This window comes from Anolis sagrei, chromosome 3 (assembly GCF_037176765.1).
Source record: "Anolis sagrei isolate rAnoSag1 chromosome 3, rAnoSag1.mat, whole genome shotgun sequence".
Lineage (NCBI taxonomy): Eukaryota > Metazoa > Chordata > Lepidosauria > Squamata > Dactyloidae > Anolis > Anolis sagrei.
This window is the reverse complement of record NC_090023.1, coordinates 229,032,986-229,043,719: the sequence shown is the minus strand read 5'-3', so window position 1 is coordinate 229,043,719 and position 10,734 is coordinate 229,032,986. Positions and strand designations below refer to the sequence as shown.

Here is a 10,734-nt window from a genome sequence, read left to right as displayed (position 1 = left end):
CTGGAGCCATTTTACAGTAATTGCACAGCCATTACTGTCAAGATTGAGAAGAAATAAGTACAATCACTTATGCCAAGGATTAAGCATACATGTAGTCCACTCAATGTTGCCAGACTGTAACTGCCATGATTCCTCACCATTAGCTATGCTGTTTAGGATGATTAAGAATTGCAGTCTAACCATGTCTGAACGTTGCCCAGCCCTAAACTATGGGGAAAGGATCTACATGGGAAGAATTGGGTATAGTCCTTTACTTGAAGTGTCTTAGAAGGGTATCTAGAGAGCCAGAAGTGAAGGAATCAATCAGGATCCATAGCATCTATTAGTCCTGTACAGTTGTGAGATCTTCACACTGAAAGACCAAAAAGAGACTATCTGAAATAGAAGGGAGGCAAATATTAGGGTTGACCTGAAATAATTTACAGGACATAGCTGAAGAAGAGAGGAACACAGATGAGAACTTCTCAAGACATCCAATTATGCATTATGTTCTCCCAAGACACATAAATCTCACTAATATCTACTTTTCATGAACACACCACTTACTACTTTTCATGCACACACCAATTACAAGACTTTCTGGACCACTTTGCTCTAGAGATATTATTAATAATATCTCTAATAATAATAATATACACATCTACTCATGGATTCTTACCACAAGGTTGATGTTTTTCATATCAACCATTATCTCTGGACTTCTCTTCAGTGGCAGTCAGAAAGCAGTCTCACCTCTTCAGAATGGCTTCAATCTGGGATCTTGCGCACGACAACCATGTGTTCTACCACTGACCTATGGGCACTTCTCAACATCAACAATTTCTTTATCTTTCCTCCAACAAGATTGGACAATGTTTAACCTTCCTGGACTAAAATCTCATTTCACCACTGGCAATGCTGCCTAGGGCTGATGTGAACTGCAATCCAAAAACATCTGAAGCATTATATGTTGCCTTCTCCTGGTTTACAGGCTTATTGTCACTAAGACGCGTAACACTTTCCTAACCTCCCAGAAAGACTATCCTATGGGAATAGGGCAATGTTTGTGTTTTGTTTCCTAAGACTAAGTCAATTGTCAAAGTGAAAGTCTTCATATACACTTCTTGGATTTATAAATCAGGGAATTAGAAGACACACATACACTTATAGTTTAGCTGGAAAAGAATGACAGCAGATTATGTGGATCTGATTACCCTGGTTATTGATATCCATATTTGTGTGTATTTAATTAAGTTGCATATAAACAGCAAATTAAGATTGATTCAAATATGAGGACAACCTAAATTGCTGTAAAAGCTGCCCCATACTAGTGGAAAAAATAATTTAATCTCTAAATAGCTTCACTGCACAAACAGCAACTATTAAAACAATGTGCCATATTAAATTTGCTTCTATTTTCTTGTTTCCACAGTCCTGAAGTCTGTAGACTTCTATTCATTTAAAACACAAGTTCTAATGGGAGAATTAAACCAGAAAATATCTGCCAAAATATAGTTACAATAATCTCCTCACAAACACACAGCAATAGAAGGCATATGGTTAAACACAATGCACATTGATATTTGACTTCAAATGGCCTCAGCTACTTAGGAGAATAATTGTATTGGCTGTGCATACAAAGTTAAGGATGGGATTCTCCAATTTCTGTTCAAGCTTGGCACGCCAATATGAGAGATGCTAAAACCCTTTGTTCTTCTTTCTTACTTTTAAGTAAACTACTCATGCTCATGTTTAGTATCCTAAAAGAAAAAGATATCTGACTTCAGTGGGATGTACTCATTTGACTATGATTACAGGCTATTTCCCTTATTCCATATACTCTCTGAAAGCCATTATGTATAGGGTGTTATTTCCACTTGAACTGTCCACAGTATTGCTTAGTTTACACATCAAAACACTCCCTCCCCTCTACTCTAAAAACAGAGAGGTCTTTACAGAGGAAAATGGGAGGGAGGAAGACTGTAAGCCATTCCTTCTAGTTCAAAGGTAGGTGAGAATTTAACAGGCAAAGAGAAACAACCCTGATGACAAGGCTATGAATTAAGACCATCCACATGAGATGGCTTTTAAAAGGCAGTTACAAAGCACAGACATCTACTAAAAAAGATTGTTTCCACTTTTATTATTCCACAGGGTTAACAAAAAGGAAGGTTACATAGCTACCTGCTAACTTACTTTTGCCACTCCCTTTTGGGACAACTTTCATGTATTAAGTTTACAGACCATGTCTATGACACAATGACAGCTCTGTGGAAATATACAGTATACAATAGCTTCACATCTTCAAAAATAGAAGATAACCTGTTTTGTGTGGATGAAGGCCAAGAAACCTAAACAGATCATAGATCTTCCAGCCTTTGTAATCCATTCCATAATCAATTGCATGCTATAACAATGTTGTGTTCAACTACAAAAGGGTCCATATGGTTCAACCCCATGTTAAGGGTGTATTCACTTAAGGGTGCATTCGATAAAGTTTTGCTTGAGAGCAAACACTGCTCAACAGCAAGACTAACTTCCACAGGATTGGCCTGCATAACTGCAGGTAGGACTTGGGGGCTTGTGCCTTAGCAAGGGCAAATAAAGTATCAACTTCTCAAATTTAATTACAGAGGAATTTTATGAGCCAAAATCAAGATTGGCCAGGAATCCTGAACAAATTAAATGTTCCAACTCCCTGTACTTGAACTGACAAGTTCAGTAGAAGAATTAAGTGCTTAATTACCAGTGTTTGAACTCAAGGACACATATTTCTTAACCATCAAAAGGAACCGGATTTCTAGAGCCAAAATATCACAACCCAAAATACATGCAATCATGGGTGAATTTAGTTGCTTTTATTGTTTTCTTAAAAAGATTAAAATAAACATTTGACAAGCTAATATACAGACCACAATAAATTCAAATGTGCGAGGAAAATGTGCACAAGACACGTTTCTAAAAGGCACCCTGCCACCAATATTTTAAATGCTCGCCTATTTCCAGTCTGGCTTCTAGTTTCCTTTTCCTTCATTGAAGGAGAGATTCTAGACCACTAAACTCATCAAGAGGCTAGCCTCATCAATCCCTTTCAGGGATTTCCCTTTATTTTTTAATACTACCACTAAAACATTTGAAGTTGAGCACAAATGCTTAACTTCACCCCTCTCACTGGATTAAACCACCCAGTTCGTGAACACACAAGGGTTTCCCCCCCCTAACCAAATAAAGGTAGCAACATCTGGGGCCACTTATAAGGGCCAAAACAAAAAGAGGAAACAAACAAGTAAGTTGCAAAAACACGGTGGTGCATCAACAAAAGAGCTCTACTTGCACACACTTCCATCCCTTTTTACCCCACATCCCTAAAATAAAAATGTAAAAAGAACTTACAAAACCCACCCCTCACACTCACAAATTAAATGGTAATTCATTCACCTATTTAGCCTGTCAGGGTTTGACAGTGGGAGAGTGCCATCTATTCTGCCCTGAAATACACAACACAAATGCACCACCTGAAATCCTCACCGTCTCTATTCCAGTGGCTAGAAGAACACAGTGCTCAAGTATTCTCCCTATTAGGTAGGTCTTCGTTGGTTGCTGTGCAGTTTATTACCAGGGTCTCCACACAGATTTGGAAAGGTTGGAGGAAGACATGTTGGGCGTCATAGACCTGTCCAGTCCATCCAAAGAAACGTGGCTTTGCTCAGTCTCTGGATCTTCAAGATCAGAGCACATTTCCTCACTTGAGGAAGGTGAAGGGAGGGGTGAAGCAGGGCTGGGCAGGTTCAAAGCTCCAGGGGAAACCCCGGGTGTTTGGGGGATCCCCTCGCTGCTGGGCCACTGCCCGAGGGAGGGGTCCGACAAGACGTCCGCAAGCAAGTCCTGGAAGCTGCCTTCGTTCAGAGGCATGGACTCCAGCAGGTGATTCAGGAGCTCGGCGGCAATGGTCGAATCAATCCCAGGGCAGCTGGAGACAAAGGTATGAACTTCATGCATGCACTGGATATACCCAGCTGCAAAGCGCTCGCTGGCCTCTCGCTGCAGCTTGTCATCATCTGAGAGCAGGGGGCAAATGAAACAAACAGAGGCAAGGGTCACAAAAGCATCCTCTTCTACCTTCTCAATTCATCCTGTACATGGCTTTACTCCCTCAACTGCCAAAGTTATTTCTACACTTGTACTGTATCACCCCACCCACTCCTTCCTTTCACATCAAACATTCAATGTTTCATATCTGGATCTACAATAAGGTCCAGAGACCTCTGAGGACCAATCAGCTGAAAACAATGATATCCCTTATGCAACTGGTAGTTCTAATTGGAATAAACACACTGAATCACGTCCTGAATGATAAGTCTACACTATAGTAAAAATAATCCCATTGATTCCATATCTCTATCCTAGACAGGACTCAGCTTGGCATTTAGCCCCATTGTTTCCTGGGGAAATATTCTGCCTTTGTTCAGCAAGACCAGAGGCATTTCTGGAAAAAGGGTGTGCCAACAAATATAGAGATGCCTGCTTTGTCCTTACACATTTCATAAAGATCCAGCTACGATTTCATTATAATTACTGTGAAATCCTGGGATTTGAGGTTTAAGGAAAAGGGCTTAAAATTCTCAACCAGAGAGCTTTAGTGTCTCCCCAAAGTACAAACTCTAGGATTCAGTCATTGCAGTTCAAATGCAATCATGTACTGTGTAAAATGGCCCTGGATACCTCAAGTGGTGTCTTCTTAATATGTGCCCATACTGTGGGCTAAACCCTGTGGTTAATCCTCAGAGAATCATATGATTAACCTACATTTCAACACACAATTTGACAAGTGACAGAATATTCTGCTTGAGACGAACAAACAGGATGCAAGCCTGGTGATTAAGATGAGAGCAATACAATACTGGACCGGAGATAGGATGAACCTAAGTCAAGTGCAAACAGCTGGATATTGACCTGCAACACAAAAGTGCAGGTGTAGCATCTCTTGTCATAAGTAAAGGTTTTCCCTGACATTAAGTCTAGTCGTATCTGACTCTGGGGGGTGGTGCTCATCTCCATTTCTAAGCCGAAGAGCCGGCGTTGTCCGTAGACACCTCCTAGGTCATGTGGCCAGAATGACCGCAGGGAGCCCTGTTACCTTCCCGCAGAAGCGGTACCTATTGATCTACTCACATTTGCATGTTTTCAAACTGCTAGGTTGGAAGAAGCTGGGCCTAACAGCGGGAGCTCACCCCACTTCCCGGATTCAAACCACCAACCTTTCGGTCAGCAAGTCCAGCAGCTCAGTGGTTTAACCCACTGCGCCATCAGGAGGCCTCTTTCTTGCAATAGAAACCAAAATTCTTTTCCTCAAAAAACCATCACCCCAAATAAGAAGATCCTGTCTAAATGGATGACATAGAAATGTTTAACCAACAAGAGGAAAACCAGAAGGAAAAAGACGAGTGAGGCCAACTTCTCCTCAGAAATTGTTTCAAGGAAGAGTACTCGAAGAGTCATTATTTAAAATATATTTGCATTAAGCATAAAGGTTTGTTGGGAGATAATATATTCTAAAAGAGGAGAGGACAGACAACAGTACTGTCTTTCCTTGGGGGGCAAAGGAGAACAATAATATTTCAAGGGAAAAGGCAATTTTTCACAAAATTTACTAGTAAAAACTACTCATATTTCTGTGATCCCATGTCACAATACCTGTCCTTATCACCCATAGTGTGGGCTAAACCCTGACAATTCTCACAAAATCATGGGATTAATTTACATTTCAACACACAATTTAACAAACAACAACAACAACAACAACTTTATTTACATCCTGCCACCATCTCACTGAAGGGAGTAGGGGTGGCTCCAAAGTGCAGCATACATAAAATACACAATACATAAGCATATAAAGCAATGACAATATCAATTTACACAACAATCTTACACAAAACATCACATAAACCATTATAAACAAGATTTAAAATTTCATAAAATGCAGCAGTGCCTGCGGATATAAAATAGGCTGTATTCCAATATCAATCCAAAGTGTCAGAGTGAAGCAAATCACTAAGTGACAGAATAAGACAAATGACAGAATAAGTCTGTTCTGCTTGAGACTAACCAACAGGATGCTAAGCCTGTGCGTGTGTCTTCAGTTCACTTGCTGACTTAGGACTACCCCATGAATTTCACAGGGTTTTCTTGGGCAAGGATTACTCGGAAATGGTTTGCCATGGCTTTCCTCTGAACATAACTCCATAATACTTGGAATTCCTTGATATCTCCCACCCTGGTATTAGCCAGGACACAACAGAAGGGGTCAAGTGCCTTCTGGCCCCTTCTACCTGTGAACATTTCATGACAAAATAAACTCTAAAACCTCTTTCAGTGCCAGTGGGTGCCCACATGTTGACAGTGACAATTGCCTTCCATTTACCAACACACCACCTATCCCACAACGTATAAGCTTAAATATCCTTTATCCAAAATTCTTGGCTTTCCAAGTGTTTTACATTTGGAGTCCTGTCCCCCCAATATTGAACCACCTATATTTGCACAAACATAAATAATGAGGTATCATGGAGATAGAAACTAAATCTAAACATGAATTTTATCTGTTTGATATACACCTTATACACATCATTTAAAGGTATCTTTATACAATATCTTAAATACTTTTGTGCATGGACAAAGTTTGTGTACACAGACCAAGCAAGTAAAGGTCCCAGCCATCCAAGGAGTATTTTGGATTTCTGGATACGGGATGCTCAGCCTATATCAATCCTTGTAAGCTCCCCTTCTTAAGGAAGCCTAAATACCGTAATGGCACCAGATTCTGTCTGATATCACTATTTAACAAAATTTGACAAATGTTTCTGTTCCTGGTTTGAAAGTGTTGTTTCCTGTTTAATTGTGTGGTACTTAGGCTCCTTCCACACAGGCATATAACCCAGCATATCAAGGCAGAAAATCTCATATCTGCTTTGAACTGGGTTATCCAAGTCCACACTGCATCTATTCCAGTTCAAAGCAGATAATGTGGTATTTTATTCAGCTGTGTGAAAGTAGTTGCTATACTCCAGAAACTTTTGTTTTTGTAGCTGTCATAAACTATGTTGAATTGCTGGGTTTGCTGTGTGTTTCCAGGGCTGTATGGCCATAGGCCCTTCCACACAGCCCTATATCCCAGAATATTAAGGCACAAAATCCCACAATATCTGCTTTGAACTGGGTTATCCGAGTGCATACTTTGATAATGTGGGATTTCCTGCTTCGATATTCTGGCATATAGGGCTGTGTGGAAGGGCCCTAGATTTATACATCTGTGGAATGTCCAGGGTGGGAGAAAGAACTCTTGTCCGTTTAGAGGCAAGTGTGAATGTTGCAATTGGCCAGCTTGATTAGCATTTAATGCTCCCATCCTAGACATTCCAGGGAAGCAGCTAGGATTTGAAGCTGCAAGGCTATTCAGTGCTAATCAAGATACCGAAAGGTTGCAGGTTCAATTCCAAGGAGCGGGGTGAGCTCCTGCTATTTGCCCCAGCTTCTGCCAACCTAGCAGTTCGAAAACATGCAAATGGGAGATCAATAGCTACCGCTCCGGTGGGAAGGTAACAACGCTCCATGCAGTCATGCCGGCCACATGACCTTGGAGGTGTCTATGGATGCCAGCTCTTCAGCTTAGAAATGGAGATGAGCACCACCCTCCAGAGTTGACACGACTGGTCCTAATGTCAGGGAAAAGCCTTTACCTTTACCTAACACCTCCCAACAAAGGATCCCCAGCTAGGCTTTGAAGCTACAAGGCCATTAAATGCTAATTAAGGTAGCCAATTGCAACATTCACACTTGCCTCAACCAGACAAGAGTTCTTTCTCCCACCCTGGACATTAATCCAAAGATATATAAATCCCACTTGCCTAGCTTCCAACAGACCTCTCAACCTCTGAGGATGCCTGCCATAGATGTGGGCGAAATATCAGGAGATGATGCCTCTAAGGAACATAGCCATACAGCCCAGAAAACTCATAGCAACACGGTGATTCCAGCCTTGAAAGCCGGGCAATAGAGACATCTCTCACCTGGAGACCTGCTCTGCTGCAGAATGCCTTGCACCCGCTTCACCGTCAGCTCCAGCACTTCGGCGTTTTCCATCTTGGCCTGGAACTAAGATTGGGAAGAGAGAGAGAAAGACAGACAGAAGGGCAGTGTGATCCTCCTCCTCCCCAGACCCATCAAAGCCCCTTTCCTTTGCCACCCACTAAACAAGGCATGGGCTAACTTGGGGCCCTCCAGGTGTTTTGGACTTCAACACCCACCAGTTTAAGCGGCTGAAGGGGAAAAGGAAGGAGCCTGAGGTTGTCATGAATGGTGGGAGTTGAAGTCCAAAACACCTGGAGGGTCCAAGTTGGCCCATGCATGAGCTATCTCTACCTACTAATTTGCATATTTGTTTTTTACTAGCTGTCCCCTGCCACTCGTTGCTGTGGCCTAGTCCATGAATATGTATTTTGTGTGTGTATATATGCATATATATGTGTGTATATATATTTGTGTATATATGTGTGCCTGTGTATATATGTGGTTTTGTGCATGCGCTGTATTGGGTTTTTTGGCTTTGTAAGTCTCTTCTGCTGTGTTTTTCAGTGTTTTTATGAGTGATGGTCTCTTGTTGGCCTGATAGGTGTATTGTGTCCAAATTTGGTGTCAATTCATCCAGTGGTTTTTGAGGTATCCCATAAACGAACATTACATTTTTATTTATATAGATTTATTAACTGTATTTATATACCGCTTTCCCAACCCGAAGACGACTCAAGGCAGTTTACATTCGGCACAATTCAATGCCCCCCAACATATAAATACAATTAAAAAGATTAGCATATAAAACACGATCTAATATCCACAGGAAGGGTGTTCCATAGCCGAGGGGCTACCACAGAGAAGGCCCCCTCTCTCTTTCCCGCCAAATATGGTTTCTATTTGCCAGCCTCAATATTCTAACATTCTTAAGTGACTGAGGGGGAAAAGGAATGAGCCTGAGGCTGTCAGGAATGGTGGGAGTTGGAGTCCAAAACACCTGGAGGGCTGAAGTTGGCCCGTGCACGAGGTATCGCAACCTACTAATTTGCATATGGTTTCTAATTGGCTAGCCTCAACATTCTAAAACTGGAAGGCCCTAAGTTGGCCCATGCATGAACTATCTCTACCTACTAATTTGCATATGGTTTCCGATTAGCCAGCCTTAACATTCTAACATTCTTAAGTGGCTGAGGGGGGAAAGGAAAGAGCCTGAGGCTGTCAGGAATGGTGGGAGTTGGAGTCCAAAACATCTGGAGGGCTCAGGATTGCCCATGCATGAGCTATCTCTACCTACTAATTTGCATATGGTTTCCGATTGGCCAGCCTCAACATTCTAACATTTTTACACGGCTGAGGGGCAAAAGGAATGAGCCTGAGGCTGTTAGGAATGATAGGAGTTGGAGTCCAAAACACCTAGAGGGCCCAAGTTGGCCCATGCATGAGCTATCTCGACCTACTAATTTGCATATGGTTTCTAATTGGCCAGCCTCAACATTCTAAAACTGGAAGGCCCTAAGTTGGTCCATGCATGAACTATCTCGAACTACTAATTTACATATGGTTTCTGACTGGGTAGCCTCAACATTCTTAAGTGGCTGAGGGGCAAATGGAAAGGTCCTGAGGCTGTCAGGAATGGTGGGAGTTGGAGTCCAAAACACTGGAGGGCCGAAGTTGGCCCATGCATGAGCTATCTCTACCTACTAATTAGCATGTGATTTCTGATTGGCCAGTCTCAACATTCTAACATTCTTAAGCGGCTGAGGGGCAAAAGGAATGAGCCTGAGGCTGTCAGGAATGGTGGGAGTTGGAGTCCAAAACACCTGGAAGGCCCCAAGTTGCCCCCCCTCCCTCTGTTCAAGGGCCATACCTCCGTATCCGCCAAGATCAACCGGAGTTCTTGGAGGCTCTCGTTGATCCGCGCCCGGCGCTTCTTCTCCACCAGCGGCTTCCTCGCCTGGAAAGATGGGACAGAGGAGAGTCAACACAGGCAAGTGACACCCCAATGGTGGACGGTGGGACAGGCAAGGCGCCCCTCCAAACCCCTCTCTCTCCCTTTCTCTGCCTGCTCACCCTTCTGTCTCCTCTCCTCTCCACATCCTCCTCCTCCTCTTCCTCCCGGCTCTTGCTGGGCCGAAACGAGGGCGTCATGGTCCGAAAGCGGGGCTCGGGCGACAGTGCGGCCAAAAAAGAAGGGGGAAAAAACCCAAATCCGGAGAGCGGAGCGTAGTAATGACGGCAATGGGCGGGGAGAGTGGGAGGCCGTCCGCAAAGAGGCTCCTTTTTTCCTCGGCTCGCCTCCAGCTTACTCCCCGCCCCTCTTTTTTTTCCAACCCCTGCAAGCCGTATTTATCAGCTCTGATTTGCATATCAATGAGTCTATTGGACGCGGCGCACCGAACGTTGGGAGGATCCTCCAATGGGAGCCCGGCGCTTTGTCTGCTTAGGGCGTTCGGAGAGGCTTGGGAGGAGGAGGAAGACTAAGAGGGGCTTGAGTAGGGAAGGAAATACCGTGCCATCTTACCCTTTCTAGGTAAAGGTAAAGGTTTTCCCCTGACATTAAGTCCAGTCGTGTCCGACTCTAGGGGTTGGTGCTGCTCATCTCCGTTTCAGAGCCGGCGTTGTCCATAGACACCTCCAAGATCATGTGGCCGGCATGACTGCCTGGATTGCCCTTACGCTTTCTATAAA

General features: G+C 43.1%; 1 protein-coding gene across 1 annotated transcript; it reads right to left on the bottom strand.

The window, feature by feature from the left end:
• Positions 1–2,105: 2,105 nt before the first annotated feature.
• LOC132770697 (transcription cofactor HES-6-like) lies at positions 2,106–10,504 on the bottom strand. Its single transcript, XM_060767928.2, has 4 exons — positions 10,117–10,504; positions 9,914–10,000; positions 8,046–8,130; positions 2,106–4,037 (listed from the first exon to the last, which is right to left on the bottom strand). Exons 1-4 carry the CDS (start codon positions 10,192–10,194, stop codon positions 3,592–3,594), a joined length of 696 nt encoding a protein of 231 aa, XP_060623911.1. The 5' UTR covers positions 10,195–10,504; the 3' UTR covers positions 2,106–3,591.
• Positions 10,505–10,734: the final 230 nt, after the last annotated feature.

What these genes read in the sequence shown, in the direction of transcription:
- LOC132770697 (XM_060767928.2), bottom strand. Translation starts at nt 10,194, where the DNA reads ATGACGCCCTCGTTTCGGCCCAGCAAGAGCCGGGAGGAAGAGGAGGAG. An exon ending in AGAGGAGAGGAGACAGAAGG is followed by an intron (nt 10,001 to 10,116) that starts GTGAGCAGGCAG and finishes CCATCTTTCCAG; the next exon opens with GCGAGGAAGCCGCTGGTGGA. An exon ending in GCAGCAGAGCAGGTCTCCAG is followed by an intron (nt 4,038 to 8,045) that starts GTGAGAGATGTC and finishes CCCTGCTCTCAG; the next exon opens with ATGATGACAAGCTGCAGCGA.